This window comes from Sphaeroforma arctica (genome assembly GCF_001186125.1).
Source record: "Sphaeroforma arctica JP610 unplaced genomic scaffold supercont1.907, whole genome shotgun sequence".
Classification (NCBI taxonomy): domain Eukaryota; class Ichthyosporea; order Ichthyophonida; genus Sphaeroforma; species Sphaeroforma arctica.
In genome coordinates, this window is record NW_014039651.1 from 1 (window position 1) to 19,806 (window position 19,806).

General features: G+C 43.2%; 3 protein-coding genes across 3 annotated transcripts; all 3 read left to right on the forward strand.

Moving 5' to 3' along the window:
* The first annotated feature begins 252 nt into the window (after window positions 1-252).
* Window positions 253-4,134, forward strand: SARC_09199 (hypothetical protein). The gene is made up of 5 exons (XM_014296792.1): window positions 253-488; window positions 789-1,486; window positions 1,856-2,085; window positions 2,318-2,386; window positions 2,514-4,134. The coding sequence occupies exons 1-5, from the start codon at window positions 317-319 to the stop codon at window positions 2,737-2,739; spliced, it is 1,395 nt and encodes a 464-aa protein (XP_014152267.1). The 5' UTR covers window positions 253-316; the 3' UTR covers window positions 2,740-4,134.
* Window positions 4,135-6,560: 2,426 nt separating this feature from the next.
* On the forward strand, window positions 6,561-7,129 carry SARC_09200 (hypothetical protein; the record flags this gene model as incomplete). The annotated part of the gene is made up of 2 exons (XM_014296793.1): window positions 6,561-6,782; window positions 7,073-7,129. The coding sequence occupies 2 exons, from the start codon at window positions 6,561-6,563 to the stop codon at window positions 7,127-7,129; spliced, it is 279 nt and encodes a 92-aa protein (XP_014152268.1).
* Window positions 7,130-11,291: 4,162 nt separating this feature from the next.
* Window positions 11,292-11,480, forward strand: SARC_09201 (hypothetical protein; the record flags this gene model as incomplete). Its single annotated transcript, XM_014296794.1, has 1 exon — window positions 11,292-11,480. The coding sequence occupies one exon, from the start codon at window positions 11,292-11,294 to the stop codon at window positions 11,478-11,480; it is 189 nt and encodes a 62-aa protein (XP_014152269.1).
* Window positions 11,481-19,806: the final 8,326 nt, after the last annotated feature.

Genomic DNA, 19,806 nt, shown 5'->3' on the forward strand with positions numbered 1-19,806 from the left:
TGTGTGTGTATTATATATATATGTGTGTGTGTGTGTGTGTGTGTGTGTGTGTATTATATATATATGTGTGTGTGTGTGTGTGTGTGTGTGTGTGTGTGTTTCTTGAGAGTTATATTGTTTTAGTAGAAGCGCTTGTACGTTCGGATATTTAAATTAATATCAACCGTGATTGTAGCTGCTCGTGATGTATCAAGCTGCTCGTAATCTGATTGGGACGAGGCCGTTACTTTTCTGACCAAATTCTTTACTCGTGTTTTCTTTTACATTGTGCAAATTCGAGTTGCAGGCGCTGGTGACAAAGAAAACTGGTTATGCCATGCACAGGTTTCCGTACTTTATACTTCTGGTAGTTTCCTTCGCATTTGTGCCGTTGTTCTTCGCTATGGTGCTATTTATTCAGTTCAAATCGGGAGGTTTTTCACAGCACACCAAAACCGCCTCGTTACACCTGAAATTCTGCGTTGTCGGAGCCCTGAATGCCTTGAACGGTATGAAATACTGAATTGGGCTGCTCTTCAGACCCTTTCACGCGAGAAGTTTGTACTTGGCATTACCAATCCGAATTTGCTGGCTTAGAGTCATGCAGTTGTATTCTATACAGCGACATGAGCGTCATGTTGTCATTAAAACTGTGCCAGTATTTCTACTAGGGATCAGTAGACTGTTCGTAAAGTAGCCTTCTGTTGTCAAATGTGGCGTCGTAGTTTCCGCCCTTAAGCATTTAGCCAGGACGATGATTCAGCATCAATTCTGACGTGTATTGACTTATTATGTCTCTGCAATCGCAGGTATGTGCGTCATATTCGCCAATCCGCACGTACCAGGCAGTCTGCAGCAGATTATGGTACAAGCAGTGATGCCCATAACCATGGGGATGTCCATCGTCATTCTGGGCTCCAAGTTCCATCGTTTGCAGCTGCTAGGCGCTCTGATGATCTGTATGGGAGTCATAATCGAGCTGTACCCTCTGTTCATCGGATCGAAAGGTCCGGGTGGGGGCCTCGAAATATCTCCTGGCGCTGTTGATGATGCTCAAATGCACTCGCACGAGCTTCTGACGAGCGGAACGCAAACGAGTACATATCCGTATGCCTACAGGTATACTAGCGGCAGTGCGATAGTAAGCACTGGTGCAAAAAATAACGCCCAACAAAGCCAACCCCCAGCGTATTTCTGGTCGATGGTATTTCTGCTGGGTCAGGTACCCATGGGCATGCAGAGTGTTTTTCAGGAGCTGGCCTTCTCGCAGGCGCACGTGAACGTCGTGTACATGATGGCCTGGTCATCACTGGCCCAGTTTCTGTCTTTGTGTGTGCTGAGCGTGTTTAATTTCATCCCAAAGTTTGGGGCTGTGGCGCCCGGTGATTTTGGAGAGTACATGAAAGAGTCACTTCAGTGTGCCCGGGGATATGGAGACGGATGCGAGCAAGCTCCTGTGCTGTTGACGTGCTTCGTGATGATTATGCTCACCGCCCAGATAGTGCAGGTAAATATGGACTGTAAAGTTGTATGTATCTTTTGAAAGTTTGGAGCTCGTGTGTAGTTGCAAATATATTTGGTTAGCGATGTATGGATTTTATTGCAGCAGCATGCAATGCATCGTTCAAAGTCAGCAGGGTGAGTATTTAGAGCTACACACTTTGTCATGAGGCATATCTAGGATGGTCAGTTGCGAATGCGGAACCATACTAGATTTTAAGATGATCATGGCACAGCTATCAAACGCTCTCATTGTCATCTTTCGTTTCCGTTCGTCTGGACCGACTAGACTAACACTTTCACATATTTAAGTAGTTTGCTTCACACTTAAATCCATCGCCCTGATACTGTCTTGCCATACAAATGCTATCCTCAGGCACTCCTGGTCAAGAAGTCAAGTGCGGCGTTAGTGGTTATAGTCCTTACCGTCATCACACCCCTATCGACGGTGTGTTTCTCGATACCATATTTAATGGGCGAGCACACCGAGGCCTTGAAAATTAGCACCTGTGTGGCACTTGTTGTGTTGACTGTGGGTGTTATTATCTACCGAGTGCCCGATGCGCTAGTACTGAAAGAGGGCCGGAAGTGCGAGGCTGACGAGAGGTAAGTGCATGCTGGTTGTAAGATATCCACGCTGTCTGCCACGTGCAGAAAGTACTTGGTTTTATGCGTTTGATGCATAGATAGTCAGCAACGAGTTCACAATGAAAGCCAGCTTCACACTGCTCTTTACTTCGGTGCAGGATGGTAAAATATTCATTTGCGAAGTTTCACATTCCTGCAACCTTTAGTACTTGAGAAAATTGCTAGTAACTTTTAAATTCTGCATTTTCAGCAGCTTCACGGATAGCGACGGGCTGCATACGCAACGTAGGGAGACTGAACCATTACTCACCCGTAAGAAGTAAGTCATCAGGTTCGATCGCTGATTTATCTACGTAGACAGCAATTTTCTTTTCTGTCATGCGGATTCACTCCGCCATTCTTGTTATCGGAAGCTCATTTGTTTCATTTCTGCTCACTCATGATAGATCGAGGACAGCCACGACTGATAGTGATAGGCATCCGGTGATGCTCAATTCAAGAATTGGAGTCATCTCTTCGGAATACACGGGCGAGGCTGACATATCCGATGGCATCAAGACCATTCTGTACAGCCACACACATCTCACGGAAGGGGATGCGAACGCGCACCCAACGCACACGCACGCACACACGCATACGATGTCCCATTCATACTCAAATGTAGATGCTTGACCTTTCGGTGACTGCGGACCTTCTCATAAAACGCCGAGCTCCTTGAACGTGGAAGTGGATTAGAATCCCCGCAGTGGGTGCGCGAGTGAGTTCATATTATGAACACGTGTGTACAGGTAAAGCGAGCTCTTCTTACTGGATTTTGTTTTTCCAGCACATGCGGTGTCGTACCGTGATCACCGTTATGTATGACCCGATAACACGTGTAGTTATAGACAGCCGGTGGATCGTGCGAATGCTACGGTGAATCTGCAGCGGTAGTAGGTCTTAGCAGTAGGTCTTAGCTGATGCAATCATGTCCGACTATTGTCATCGCTTGCTATTTCTACCCGCGTTGCTGGGCTGAATCGCAAGTCGGCATGAGACAAGCCATGAACAGCGAAGGGAAGAACGAGGATCTAGGAGCTGACCTGTGGCATGGTACGCCTCCTTACGGGTGTTAAGTGAACATCCGAAAATTGACACAAGACTGGAAAGCTCTCTGCTGGTGTTCGACAACTTAATAACGGGCTAAGCGTAGAATAGCCAGAGGCCTGTTCCCATTGATGGGTTGGGCGTGGAACGGGTGTGATAGCTGTCGACGGTGCATTATGGACATTCGATTCGTGGTGGAGACCTAAGACAGTGGTGTTGTCAGTCAATCTGTTCATGCAGACACCCATTTACTTGTATGTCGAGGTATGCACTTTCACAGAGTCAAAAGAAACGCACGACGAATGGACGGTCTATATCAGAAAAGTACGGACTGAGATGGTAGTGCCTAGTTATATATGCCTGACGCCATTATTGAAAGGAAGAGTACAGAATCCGAACCACTACCTTATCTAAGTTTCAGTCGAGTGGAATTTGGAAGCTGACAAAAGTATATGTTTGAAATTTTCACGGCATCACCAATCAACTATTTAGCAGAATGGTCATCGACTACGGAATGAAAATCAACAATCCACTGTGAATGTTGGCATGGTGTACGATCGTCGCTAAACAACTGCTATATCTCAACCGCTAGATGCCAAGAGCTATGCATACCACCGCAAAAATTTCGAAGTGATTTAAGATGTAGTGTCATGCCGGCCGATGCATTAGAAGGCGGTGACCGTGTATAGTCGAGGGTTGAAGTCCTGCTTAAATTAGATTTAGAAACTAAAACCTAGATTATGTGTAGCACAAATCAGGAGGTGAGCATTTTGCAAACTCACTTGATACAATCTGCTGACACAGTTCTAAATAGCTGTCAGCCGTAGTCGCATGGGCTGCACCATCCACAACTCCATATGGGTCGGTCCTATTAGAACCATCTTCATCGTACCTCGAGAGATGCCAAACAGTTTATAGACAGGAACGAGATCACCTACAACTTGTTAGGTACGAAGGTGTACCCGCCAGAACAAATGAACGTTTTATACATGTATATTGCGCAGAAGTTCACGATTATGACAGTATTTTCCAATGGCGTCGGAACCAGCACTTCCTTCCCCTATTTCAACTTGGCATATATTGCACCTGAAATATCAACGCAAGGAAGACGCGCCGCATTAATATCTATGATTTATAGTATATACGTTGCGTGAGTAAGCAGAGTGTAAAAAGTAGGCGTATCTATTGAATTCCACCCGAATCTAAAAGTACAGCCTCATTTACCCTCAGAAAAAGAGATAGTGTGTTGTTGGGAATGACCGAAAACTTTCATACACTCCTACCTTGCCTTATATGCGCAATTTCTTGATGATATAAATTTTCAAATTTGTGTTTTCAAATATATCTGAGATATGAGAGCTATGTCTAATTGTATTGAAGCCGATGGTTGTGGTTGCTCCGTCTATAACGATCCTGGTACGATCCTGGTGCAAGTTAGGCTACCTAGCGAAACAAATTATAATTGCCGTAGCGGAAATTCTCAACAAGGTTCAACTTTAACAATCAAAAGTCCCTTGTCCACAATAGTTGGGTTTCCTTACTCTAATTAGGCTGTCTTCCTCATAGAATGTCTTTTCCACTTGCATAATACTAAACCTCAACTCGAGCCGACTGGAAGTTTTCTAACAAATAGTATTGCATATGTGAGAACGGCGTTATCATTCCCAGCAAAGGTGTCTATGCTGGTATTTGAGGTATATATGCTTTGTTGTCATGAGTATTGCACAGGCCTTGCCTGTTTAAACTATATGTATAAATAATCTTTGTATAGCATACTTTATGTATCCGTCTAGTACTTATGTATGAATCCGTCTAGTACGTATGTATGTATCCGTCTAGTACGTATGTATATCTCATAAAGCCTTGATTTCATTTTGGGGAAACCTAGTCAGAGTTTGGAGTGGAAATCTGAACGGCCTCGCAGGCTAAAAATCGAGAGACTGGTCAATCAGAGACAGAAGGCTTTTTTGCTGCCAAACTCATGGGTACAAAGAAGGCCACTCGACGAGAGCCTCGACCGACTACCCACTCTTCTGCTATTTTGCTCGCCTATAGCCAAAAATGTGATGCCTGTTTCTCCTACTGTCCCAGGTGCGGACGAGTCAGAGATCGCGCTCGACGGATATGGTTTGCTGTTAAAAGGGACTTTATTAAACATTGTTCGCAATGGGCTACGCAATGGTTTTACGAGAAAACACAGTGGCAAAATTACGATACAACAATCACAAAACCGAGTTGAGAATCCGTGTGGTCTCGAACGGTGTATAAAAATTGATTTACGTAAATAAACGCTGATCGGCCCGTTTAAGGTTGCCAAGGTTAATTTCCACCATTTTAGGATATCCCACTAATAAGTTAGCTCATCTCAACTGAGCCGTGCAGACGAATTCATCAACAACAAAATTACCCGCGCCTGGAGAAATTTGTATCCTTCTGTTTCAGTTATTGCACGAGCCTGCGACGGGTTTTACACCGTGTCAGAGAATGCCCGTCTCGTACCTATCCACAAAAGTGATTACATGCCTTTAATAAGCTTCGTATGGGGCGGATATCCCACTAATAAGTTAGCTCATCTATAAGTTAGCTTATCTAATTTTAGGATATCCCACTAATAAGTTAGCTCATCTCAACTGAGCTGTGCAGACGAATTCATCGTCAACAAAATTACCCGCGCCTGGGAGAAATTTGTATCCTTATGTTTCAGTTATTGCACGAGCCTGCGACGGGTTTTACACCGTGTCAGAGAATGCCCGTCTCGTACCTTTCCACAAAAGTGATTACATGCCTTTAATAAGCTTCGTATGGGACGGTAATCTGTACATTGAGTAGCTATCTTGCTATCTATGAGAAACTAGCTGACGTACTCGATCGGCCATACATTGAGGGTGGCACTCATGAAAAAAAAATCGGTCGGGTTGATGAGGTTGTTTTTCTGCACCAACTTGTCTTCTATGAGGCACAGAGCGCAGTGATCTGCCACATCTTCAAATATTTTAGGATTCCAAGATCGTAAATCAACATGTTGTTGGTCAGTTGGTTGTAGAATGGGTAAGAGTGGTGATGAATCTTGATCTTATAGCTAGGAGTATCACCAAGGTGAAGCAAGAGAATCTCTTGACGTTGCTTCACACATTCTTTACAACCACTACAGGATAAGTCTGACAAAGAAGAAAACATGGTATACTATGATTTTATCTCAAACCAGGCCGTATGTGCAGCGACTCTTTTGGCTCCTTTCTCATGGTGACAAGCTGCAAAAGCACAAGTACAAGCGAACCCCTCAAGCGGTAAAAAAGGACACTAAATCGCATATTTGTATCAAATTAAATTGATCATCTGGTACAACTCTGATCCTTCGCCCAGATTGGCAGGTGTAACAACTGCTATTGATGCGTCAATAGCAATTGATGAAGGAGGCTGATATTCAAGTGGGCGCTCACATAATCGTATCGTACTCTGTTTGTGCGCTTGAGCTTATGATGATAGTTTCCACGGTCGCTTTCTGTGCTACAGTGTTTGCAGGCCATACGAAGGTTTCCGATTCACCCGATGCTGCTACTTGGGCTCTTGAATCATATGGAGGCGATGCGAAGAAAAAAAGTAGTCTCCGAACACCGCCAGCCGTCAAGGTATGCACAACACGTCAACTTTTACTTTATTGATTACTAGCCATAGCCCGTAAGTAACGGCTGTTCCGCACAGTATTTTTGTGTATATACTGTTTCAAAGTATAGGATATCACATTATCAGAATTAGTGGCTTTTGGTAAGTGACCAAAAATATTTCCCGAACTGAACGTCTGCATATCACAAAAAAAAACATCGCACGGAAAGAGGAACACAGTGGTCCGAAAGTGATGCAGTATTCGCTCGGTGAGTTTTCATAACCTTGACATATTATTTGTTAATGTCTACGCTAGGCAAGTCTACTGGAAGGACTAACGTGTGGGTTAGACGAAGTACTGCTTTTCTCATGAGGTAGTAATTAATGCAGCGTATTGAGCGTCTAAAGGATGCTACATAACAATTGTACCACTTTGTTAGGAATCAGTGAGTACACACTTCCGTCAAGTAACCCACTCTGCTGTGCTGGGTCGTTGTGAGAATCTTCTCCTCATGCACTCCACTCTGAGGGGCTGTTGTAAATGAAACACTCCAAATACGTATACCACACTGTTCACGGTGTGAATCGCGTGCATATATTTCGTTCTCGCATTTTCGTTTCTTGATTGGCTTATATATAGCCGAATTAGGAGCCTTCTTCATCCTGGGAACAATGTCAAATCGGGATACAGAAACCACAACAGAATCTGTGAGGTTTGTACGGTATAGGTCACAATCATGCGTTCGGGTTGAACAACCAAAATAATTTCACATGATACATCTCACACTGTCTGATGCTTTTTGCATTCTTCTCATTTTAGAATTTGATCGCATATCACCTCTCCGAAATCTGGTTGCTTTCTGATGGGTCAAGTGAGTGCTTTCAGTTGCAGTGTGCCCCATCGAAATACCGCGCCTTGCTTGGAAAAGAGTATATAGTAGAGCTGCGATAGCCGACATGCTCGGGACGTATTGTCCCCACTATGATAGAGCTGCCAAGGGGGATATGATCTTCGACATTATATTAATACAAGGATCGAGCTAGAGTTTGACGTTTCTTGGCATCTTTGTAGTTTATTTTTATTTATTTTTGCAAGAACATCATGATGTGTTGTCTTTGAAGTGTTTTGCGTTCAAGTTATTGAAGAGAGAAACATCGGACTCTTTAACTCTGATAAGAATAGGTCTTTTGGACTACTGGGGTACCCTGATATGGAAAGATATATATTTCTCTATTTAAATATAGACTCGCTTTGTGTCATACTTACAAGTTCTGTGAGCCATGAATCTGACTCATGTAACGGACAAAACACTGTTATGGTAGTCCTGTGTAGTTATATGAAATTATTGAAGAGTCGAACAATAAGTTGCCAAGGTGGGTTACCTCACTGTAGTTTTGTATTTTAAGAGTTATATTTGAAAGACACCTAAAGGATGATTTGATGTTCTTCAAATTTTTGTACAGTTGTACATTATCACGTGATATAAAAATATTGTAAATGATCGCAAATATCTTTTGCGCTAGCTTAACTCATCTTGGATTATATTTCCAATCGGTGGCTAAGATACCTTTAATTGATGACTTCCTGTTAGTTTTAAATACTGCACTAAACATCTATATGCTATATACTGTAACATCTTTTATTTGCCAGTAGTGCTAGGTTGACTATATTTGTTGCTAGCTATTTCATATCACCCCATCCGCTAACATCTTCTCGATTTGTTCGTTTACTACAGTGTACTAGATTTATTTTCTTACATGCAAAGTCAGGCATCGATACCTTGACTGTGCTAGATGGTGGCATATATGGATTCAACAATATTAGAAAGTTTTGTAACGGTAATTCCTGTTAAGTTTAGGGGCTAGGGTAGCGACTATAATGTCGTTGTTCTGTGCCATCTTAACTACCACTGGCTGATTGGTATTTGCTCAATCGTCGGCCGATGCGAATTTAATGTCCATTGCCATGGTGTCACTCTCGGAAATCTCTGGTCTGCTAGCAAAAGGTAAGTCGTCTGTGTTCCACGTTCGATGTTTTCCACTGAAATAAGCTAATCAGATACCTCTGAATCTAAATCGAATCAATATCAGAGCTATATTACATTGCAGTATACAAATAATATGACAATACACTCACCTGAGTTGTTATATTGTTTCTGAAGGGATTGAATCCAGTATTAAAATTTTCATGCCAATTTGATACGAGGCTTGCTGTCACAGGCGTTGACCTCATTAAAAAAGTGTGCGCAAGCTGGAGCGTATTTACGACTCCAGTGTCCGTTATGTACAAGCTGGTATATCTCGTAGTAGCACTTATCATCGGCACACATCTTAAGGGACTACAGGTCTCGGAGAGACTACAGGTCGCAAACCAGATTTTACAGCAAGAAGTACTTTTTGATTTCTAGAAATCATCAGAGTTAGCTCACTTCCGGGAGCTAATCAAGTTGCTTAACTTACTCTCGAGAGTTGAGTTGATACTTAACCGACTCCCGAGAGTTGATGAAGTTTGTCAACCGCCTCCCGAGGGTCATTTAAGTTTATCAACCGCAACATTCTATATATATAAATAGCTGCATCCCTATGCGAGTCACAACCTATGCGGAAAGGCATCATGTGATCAACGTGAGATTTAGTTATAGAGAAGTCGAAATAGAATAGCATTAAAGTCTACTACATTACGCTCTAACACTTCATATTTTGCTCATAAGAGGCCTCCTTTTCTTCACAAGTTCTTAACTCATCATGATGGTAGTGTTACGTCACGCGAGCGTTCATTAATCTCGAGAACTTTTACCTTTCCATTAGAGGTTACGCGTGCTTCTGAAAAGATCACCATGTTGCTGATCGTGTTGATGATTACGGTTTAGTCTGACCAGATAAAAACTTCTTCCGATTTGTTCGCATGGCTCATTGAAGTATTTTTATTTCAGTTATATCTGCACTTTTTTGCGATGATCGTTGCTATACACATATGTTTCTGTGACCAAAAACCCTACAACACGAGGATAGATAGCAACCAATATCACTTGGAGTTATTACCCATAGTGACATGAAGTTTCACCAGGTCGGAGTCAAGTTATTTAAGATATAGCTTGGGTATTCACTTCTGTTTGATAGTTATTAGCCATCGTGTGCGATTTCCTTCTTTGCAGTCAGCTCATCAACAGATGCATTAAGGGCATCTATATCAGAAGGTACATCTCGATTTGAAATACCGGGTTCCTGACACTGTAGAAGCACATGTTTACATAGATCTCAAAATCTGGAATGCGTACAAAGCGTGAAGGATGTATAGTGCCGATCAAAGCATTCCAAATTTTGGAAATCGGGAGACACTATGCTATACATTAAATTTGAGAACTCTATCCTCGACGGTATTACAGTGTGCTTCTTTCAATATAATAGTTTTCCACCAATATTAAATATATATTTACAACACGGGCCAGGTCAGAAACCAAATGATATATAGTCAAGTACTCACACACAGAGTAAGACAATCTACTATGAAATAGGACATGTCGAGCTCTCCTGGAAAGTCAACTAGATGTTCCCGACTATGACTTAAATAGGGTGGAGAACTAGGTACCACGTTGTGGTATCATGGGCGCAGTGTAATCACTGAACCAGCTTGGTGTTTTGATATAATAAGTTGGGTTTGCATCCATTTAATGGCGCCGAGTACTTCTATGGCTGGGCGACATACTTGAAGCATGAACGCAGCCAATCGATGTCGCTTCAATCTATAGACCAAGAGTGTATCAGTCTAAAGTTTTCATATCTTTTAGCACTCTACCGAGGTCTGAAGCAAAACATAATTATTTCTCATACATAAGGTTGTTCATGTGCACTTCCTTCTTAGTCTAGACGCGCATATTCAACTTCTTTGGTATGTATAGCTTTGGTATCTTTGCATTCATGACCAAAGTTGAGTGTTGAATTTTCACGACGTTCTGCTGAAGATGTTGGTGATTGAACATCATCTCCATCCACAACATATATCTTCTCGGTAGACGCCACTTCAAAAGAGATAGTATTTTCACGAAACTGGAGAGAGAGAGAGAGAGAGACCTAAAACCCAGAAACTTGATTACCTCTCAGGAGTGAGCTAACTCTGAAATAAATTCTATATATCACGAGGGTTTCTTGCTGTAAAATCTGACCTGAGACCTGTAGTCTCTCAGACGCCACATGTGGTCTGAATACACCAGGTAGGGTTAAACTTATATTTATTAGAGTTTATTAAAGTTTATCAGAAGGATCTGATAAACTTAGTTTTTGCCGATTAATAGAATCAGCACATGACTCATCAATTAGAAGTCAGCGATTTATAAATCGGAACATGACTCATTAATTAGAGGAGTCATGATTTTTACGATTACTAATAAAAGAACAACGTCTCCCTCTCTATGGGGGTAGAACGTTGAGATACAGTTATCTTAGCGTGCACTTACGACATTTTTAACTTACCATAGATGTTGTTAGTTTTTTTAGCAAAGATAGACGGTAGCTAGTAGATTTTTTTTTGTTAAGGAATGTCGCAACAAAATGACGAGATCTTCCAAAATTTGCCTAACGAAGAGGAGGATAGCGGGTTCACAAGTAGTGATGCCAGCGCTACGATGCCTTCATTAATGTCAAACAGAAGCAGTGAAGCGGAGGAAGAATCGAGACCGGATGGCCACATGAATGCTCCGGGGAACCACCCACGAGTGCTGAGGTGAATGAAAGCAGGTTCAGAATTAACAGTAACGTCACGGCTCGACATCTTGAACGATTTAGATTATCTGGCCGGCTCCCAGCGGCGTTTGGACAACGAGTACAAAGGCAGAAACTGTTCCTACAGTCGAATCCGTGGAGGAAACCTCTCAGTCAAGTACATCAATGGCAAAAGAACGACAAGGACGGGCCCAGAATGATCAAATGACGAAGACAGAGAACCAGCCAGAAAACTCAGATAAGTAGTTACATATTAGGAAAGGCAAATAAGGTTGAATGGGTGTGATGCATGAGTAGAATTTTGCAATGAAGTAACAAGCTTAAACCCTAGTTGAGAGGAGCTGTTAGGAAAAGAGGAGGCTCTTTAGGAACTACGGTGGCAGAAATGGGAAGTGTACATGGATAGAGCCGAACCGGCTAGTATTACGACATAGAGAAATCAGTAGAATACTATATTTGATTTACAAGAACACGGAATAATTGAAGGTTGAGTTATACAAACTAGAACATAGTCTTCACCTAGAATAAACGTTAGTTGATGATACAGTGCACACATTAGTTGATGATACAGTGCACACATTAGTTGATGATACAGTGCACACATTAGTTGATGATACAGTGCACACATTAGTTGATGCAGACGATCGAATGTACCAAGCAATGACCAAAACACAGGCAGGACAAGCGTTACAGATAATATATGTAAAGGGTACGGCGGGCATACCAAGCACACGACAAGAAAGTGAATAATTTATGCCAAGGAAGCTTGGTAAGCCGACGAAATCAAGAAGTAGAAGTTGAGCGGCAACCTATGCGCATTTAATGACAACCTTATTCAGCACGGAATATAGGTTAGTTTCGAATGATTTAACCGATAGATTTGTAGCTTCCAAGACGAATATACAGAAGTGGTTAATTAGAATAATTAAGTTAAGGGTTACTACAGCGGGTAGTGACGAAATTGCACCAAAACAGGAATCCAAGTGAAGACGTTTACAACCAAGATTGTACGAAGAGTGCTATATATGGGTTTCGTCGACAAAATAAGTTACGGGAGTGTACATAGAGCAATAAGTAAGCACCAGTGAGCTTCCTTAGGATCATATAAGGGTGTTTTCGTACGTAACATGAGCGGTGCAAGTGGTACATTATTAAATTATGCATGTGTGATGTGAGAACGTATACGATGTAACAGAACCTCCAGGTAAAACAGGTAAATGGGGAAGCTTAGGAGAACGCTCAGGGTGCGTTGTTTGTTGGAGAGCATTTTAGGAGCGCAATAGTTGACGACATACCATATATGACAGGGAACATAATTCGACGACCGCAAGGGCACATGACGAAACACGACGAGCAGAGGAAACGAAGTAAGAAAAGCAAGAAGAGAATTCAGGAGCTTTCTATGGAGTAAGAGACGGTGCACCGAAAGTAGGTTTGATGCCACATCGGAGTAGGAGCAGACTACAAAGGTTTTAAGAGATGTTCCGACAAGCGGGACGTACCTCAGCAAGGGATTTATTCGAAGGAAGAGCAAGACATCAGACCGTTGGATGGTGAGTCGAGACTCATCTACCACTCTGTGGGTGAAGTTGAAGTAGTCGAGAATGGGCTAACTGTTCCACGAGGACAATCGTCGAGGCTTAATGTGTTAGAGGGATGGACTCTAGAATTGAAACGGGTATTTATACTCAATTCTTTCCGAGTTCGTTCGCACACATTTCAAGATCTCCGTTGAAACACACTTCCTCCACCATGTCCAACCTACGCCAAAGTCATAGACAGCAACATCTAAACCCTGAACGTCGGTACAAAGCCCCGCCAATCTAATCAAGACCGCACCAGCCAAGAATCAGAGCAGGATCCGGAGGGGTAACAACAGGCACGTCTAGAGGTTCGTCACCCGACGTTCACTAACGGTAGGCAGACATCAACAGCACACGGAGTTGAGCCTAACCACTCAGAGGAAGACGTCGTATTCGACACTGAGTCTTGAGAGTTCCCGACCTGCGTGCGGATCAGAGTCAGGCCGTTACTGGTGAATATGTAGCTAGTAACGATCTGCCTTACTCATTCTTCTTCGGGAACATCCGGCTCTACGTCCTCAGGCAACGACCAGCCACACCTACCGCCCAGCAAGCGTAGACGTCATCGCCGACTTACTACTAACAAGGGTACGGGGCGTGAACAGGTCTCCACACTGAAACTAACTCAGTTGATGGCGCAACAACAGCCTTTGTTTGACAAGTACGAACAACGTCTTTAACGTACTTCTTCTGACCGGTCCACGCTCACCCCTACTGCCAACGAGATATCGGACAGCACACACAAACGTGAGCACACGTCATCAGGGGACGATGACAAGCCGTCGTTCCATATTCAGGGCCGCACTCAACCACATCACGGATTCGGGTATGTATCACCAGGATCGGAAGGTCTTCTATCCGAGGGTGAGATCCAATCCTTGCAAGATTTTGCGCGTGAACAAGTGTTAGCGAAGCAGAAATAAGTGGACTCCACAATTACAAATCGAACAGATCTGCTCGCATGAGACGCAAGCCACAGTCGACCCCGCGTTTCGCAAGCTGGCCAAGGGCCACAGTAAGAATATGCACACCCCCATCATGGAACAAATGACGCAGCTCATGGAAAACCATAGGCGGGCACGCGAGCGGTGCCAAACGGACGCAGACTTTCAACAGAACTCATTAAAATCAACTTATTAAAATCTGTATGTACATTTAGTGACTTTCCCATGTAGGCCATGTACATTTAGAGTATTTCCTCATTTAGCTGGCAAGGCGGTACGAACTCCTTGACTGGGAACGACGGAAGTATTGCCTATTCGATACGGAACCAAGATTATCGACGGATCACTTGAACTGATGAATTTACCTGCAGGAATGGACATCATAGTGGGGCAATATTGAAAGGTTTGGGACTATACATAGGCGGTATCCAATCGCCTCTCACACCGATAAATCCTACAGAACTTGATGAGCTCATCGAACCTATCCCACGCCGACAAGCACCGAACACGACAGAGCCTGCCGACGCACGCCAACGGCTCGCAACGCGTTGATTGCCGATAACGCGAGATGTCGTTTGGCAGGGAGTGAAGTTACCACCCCAGTCAAACGTAAACAGGCTATGCACATGCGTAGGTCTACGAGCAATTTTGAATACGACCGATGGCTGCCCTACGTAGACGAGCAAGTGCAGACGTGGTTGGCGGATTTGGTAATAACGAAACGTACGACACCGACAACAGTGAACCTCCCTTTTCTAGCGGTTCCGATGTTCGATGTGGAAGGAAACGTGAAGAAGGTGAGGGTATGTTTAGACATGTGCGCCGTCAAATTTGATTCCAAAGGTCAACGAACTTATCTCCCCACTAAAGAGTAAAAAGTACTACACAATTTTGGACATCTCTGCAGCATACCACAGGCTGCCGATACATCCAGATTCACAATACTTATTTAGTTTCACAGACGAGCGTTCTCAGTACTCGTTTACATCAGCACCGTTTGGACTCCATGTTCTCACACAACAGTTCCAACGTACATTGAGCACGATACTCGACGGCATACCGGTCCATCACTATATCGACGACATAGTTATTGCTAGCGACGACTATGACGAACATATTAGGACGGTGCAGAAGGTGATCCAACGCTTGATATACTATAGCATTAAGCTCAATCCCGCTGAGTGCCACTTTGCTATCCCCGGAAGTTATGATCATAGGGAAAAAGGTATCCGCGCAAGGCATCGACATTGAGCATGAGAAATAGGCAAAGCTAATCGACTGGTCTACCCCACTATGGTACAAGGACATCGCTTCCGCCTTAGGGTTGACGAACTACCTCCATGAGCATCTCCCAACTTCGCAAACACAGTCGCACCCTTGTGCAAATTTTGCAAGCTCAAACCTAATGAGTTGATCGGCGATCGCTGGGAGGAACGACATGCGCAGGCGTGGTAGGCGATAAAAGATACAGTTGTTTATACAGTCGCATTGCACTTTCCGGTCGACGATATACCATTGAACTTAGAAACAGACGCTAGCGATTACGGTTTGGGAAGAGTATTATTCCACTGGGTCATCGGAAAGAAAGACTACTTGATGTTCTTTAGTAAGAGACTGAACCATGCGCAGCAGAACTACGCTACACCAATGAAGGAGTTATTAGCTTTGGTGTATGGGCTTACACATTTCAGGGAGCACCTGGATGGGCAACGGTTTGCAGCCTTCACAGATCACAAGGCCCTGGTGTATATGAACACGCAGCTTAAACTTAATCCGATGCTCCAGAGATGGCACCACATCATGGCACCGTTCAACTTCACCATATCACATATACCAGGGGAAGCAAACGTGCCACCAGACATGTTGAGCAGAGTGCACGAGGGTACAGCGGAGCGAGACGAACCTAAAACATTGTATACAGATTGTTGGCAATTATTTCCTAGTTACTTTAAACAAGCTCAGAAACACTTCGGTCCGAATGACATAGATGTATTTGTGGACCCGACTAACGCTCAACTACCTCGATTTTGGATGAAGGAGGACGGGGAAGGCGCCTTTGCCCACGACTGTTCGACGGTAGACGGGTGGATAAATCCACCATGGGGGAAGATACCTAGAATGTTGTGCAAGATAAGAGCCCACAGTGCAAGTGCAACCGTATGCTTACCTTGGGTTACGAGAGCGCCGTGGTTTGACTTGTTGAAGTAGTTGCTACAGTCAGAACCAGTGCTGGTTCCACGTACGCCACATACGTTCATAAAGTATGCTAAGTACGCATGTGTTAAGACACCATGGGGGGCACACGGTGATCGCACGAGCGGGTCCACCAACCGGTTACAAACTAGAGCCACTCTTTTCACAACGACTAGGTGTTTAGATACAGCATGGGAAATATCGGTGGCAATGTCAGAGGCAGAGGGTACACCGGAAGAACGACAGCGCCGTACACAACTCACGCAAGCTTACCACGAACAAGGCTACCATGGACACAGTTCAACAACTCCGACATAAAGGCCAGATGTGGCCGGACGCCAGCTGAAGTCAAATGACAGTGTGTTACATGCCTGGGTCAAGACATGCTACGTAAGTTCATCCGATGATCAGCATCGACGCGCGCTACCCGTAGGACCACATACAAGTTGATTACATTCTTATGCCACTTGAGTCCCCGAGGAAGAACAATTACATCCTTCACGTCCTGGATATCGCTACAGGCTACTCAATCCTTCGAACAACACCTGACAAGACGAAAAAGACGACGGACGTGGGAAACAGCGGAGGCATTTGACGATGCCAACGATATCGCGGCCTACCACAAGGCCTCGCAGACACGGACACGTAAACGCCAACTTGCCCATATCCAACCTTTATCTTAGAAACATGACTATTCGGTATGACGGCGCGCTCGAGCCGTGGTTTTCGAGCCCTCTAGCTCCCAGAGGTTAATTGCCTGCATGCCAGCACACTGCTTTAGCTCCCAGAGGATAAATGCCTGTCACATGCAAGCACACTGCTCTAGCTCTCAGAGGGTAAATGGTGGGGGGGGGGTGGCTTGTGGTCGGAATACACCAGGTAGAGTTAAACTTAGATTTATTAGAGTTTATTAAAGTTTATCAGAAGAATTTAAAAAACTTAGTTTTTGACGATTAATATAATCAGCACATGACTCATCAATTAGAAGTCAAGGATTTATAAATCGGCACATAACTCATTAATTAGAAGAGTCATGATTTTTACGATTACTAATAAAAGAACATCATTTCCCTCGGGGGGAGAACGTTGAGAACGTTGAGATGCAGCTATCTTAGCGTGCACTTACGACACACTTGAAAGCTAAAAACTAGCCCTCGGGTCTACTGAATGTTGGGGACGAGAGGCCATTTGTTGTGACCGATGTTGGTCTTAATCCTCAGCAACAAACGTTTGAATGGATCTTCGAGTTCTCGACGTCAAAAAATCTCCTTGGATCAGCTCTGGAAGAAGCTAGCAGCTACCACACCACTCGCAACTCTATCGCAGAGAACGTAACAGATATGATTTGTATGCCAAGGAAAAGTTATCTTGGTGTACTAGCTATAAGACGAATCACTGGTACTACTAATAGTACTAGTGGTGCTACAAAACCAGGTTTTAACCTATACCGCTCTGAAGCGACCATAGGCCATCATTTAGACGACCCAATCCTGAATAAATGTATGATCTCATGGAACTTAAAAGAGGCGTACGAACATTGTAATATCGATCCTCACTTACCACGCAACCCTGGAAATCGGGACTTTGGTAATCCCTATACCAGATCCTCACTGGAGAATAACGACTCCGATACTGAAAGCGATACAATGGAAGCCAGGCAAGCACGAATCAGATACCTACGCATGGATATATAAAACCAATAGGCCGACCGGGATGACATTAAAAATGCGTGGCTAACTCGTCAAGACGAACATTTTCAGCTATTTAACGACAATAAACGTCAATAATTAAAGTGCCTCTGGGTCAACCTCTATAGTAAAAATCCCCGTCTCCAAGATACCTACTGTTTTTGTAGTCCACCCCTATCACATTTATCACAGTTCTTCATAGCTTTATTGTATAACTCTGATAGCCATTGATCTACTTCTGGTTTCAATTTGTTGGGTTGTTGATTGTGAACGGCATTCCTAAGTTTGTGGAAAGCTTTTATGTCATTGAGATCGTCTGCCGTCTGTGTGTACAGCTTGTCCACTAGAATGCCTATAATGTAGGCATTACCCTTGTAAATAGTCTTGTCTATGACCACATTGAACTTGCTCATTACTCGATTCATTGGTGCTCTAGCTGGTACGGATTCATCATCCATGTGCATCGCCCCCTAACCATTATTCGGAGTGCACGTGCGTGAAGATGCTTGTAAAACTGGCATTGTATAAGCTCTTTCGTACTACTCGTGTCCGTTGATAGGGCGCAGAAGTCATTGACTGTTGTGTGAACTTGCTCATTACTCGATTTATTGGTGCTCTAGCTGGTACGGATTCATCATCCATGTGCATCGCCCCCTAACCATTGTTCGGAGTGCACGTGCGTGAGGATGCTTGTAACACTGGCATTGTATAAGCTCTTTCGTACTGCTCGTGTCCGTTGATAGGGCGCAGAAGTCATTGACTGTTGTGTGTGTTCAGTGTTCATTGTAATGTTAAAATACTTGTTTGTGTGGTGTGCACAATGTGCTGTATTGTTGCCTGTATTTGTTAACATAAATGAACTCTTCTGTTCAGACACCTTTCATGTTAACTTTGGTGATTTACCTTTGTGTTAGTCCCCGATGTAGTGTCTCACTCTTGTTTGGCTCAATTTGACGTCTTCCTTGACATCTGGGTTTTTATTGAAGGGTTATGGTTTTAGTGGATAAACTCTGGTTTATATTTGTTCGTTTGTCTTGTCTGTTGTAAACTTAGTTCTTGTGTCAACTCAGTTTGCTGTGTTGACAACCTTGGTTTATGGTTTTTCTTTTGTGGTTAGTGGCTTGTAGTGAGTACCAAAATTCTAGAATTCGTCGTGTGCGAACTTGGTTTATTTTGGATTGTGTTCGTGTACCGAACTGTTGCCTGCGAATATCGTGTACTGTGGTGTGTGACTATTCACTCGTTTGCCTTATGATTTCTGGCTGTGTTTCTCCATGGATTATGGATTGTCGTGTATTCCTGTGTTTGTACAAACTTAAAATTCCGTGACCTTGCTTCGAGCTACAGTGTTATGTTCCTGCTATATGTTTATGCATAGGTGTATCGTTGTTTTCGTGCTTGGTTTGATACCGTGGATGTTCATTCAATGTCTTTGCATGTATCTCTGCAGTACGTAAATTCCATAGCTTGTGAGATATTAATTGTAGAACAAAGTCGCTATATGTACATTGAAAATGTGGAAAAGTCACTAAATGTATATTCACCTATTTTACCGATGAAAACGTACTGAAATATTGAACAAATATGTACAAATGTACATTTAGCGACAATTCCGTTTTTCTATGTACATTTACTGACTTTATCGTGTATAATTTGCTTAAATTTGAATTAAAGAGCCTTGGGCTATATCTATTCTTTTACGAATAAATTTGTTTAGCAGGTTATGTTGTCTTTTATTATTTGTTGTTCGTATATACTAATTCACTCAAGCTTTTCTCACTGCCCAGTGCGTAACTCACGTGGTCTGTGAATATACTATATATTTATATATATATATATATATATATCTATATATATATGTATATATATATATATATATATATATATATATATATATATATTAGTAGTACGTAGTTACTAACG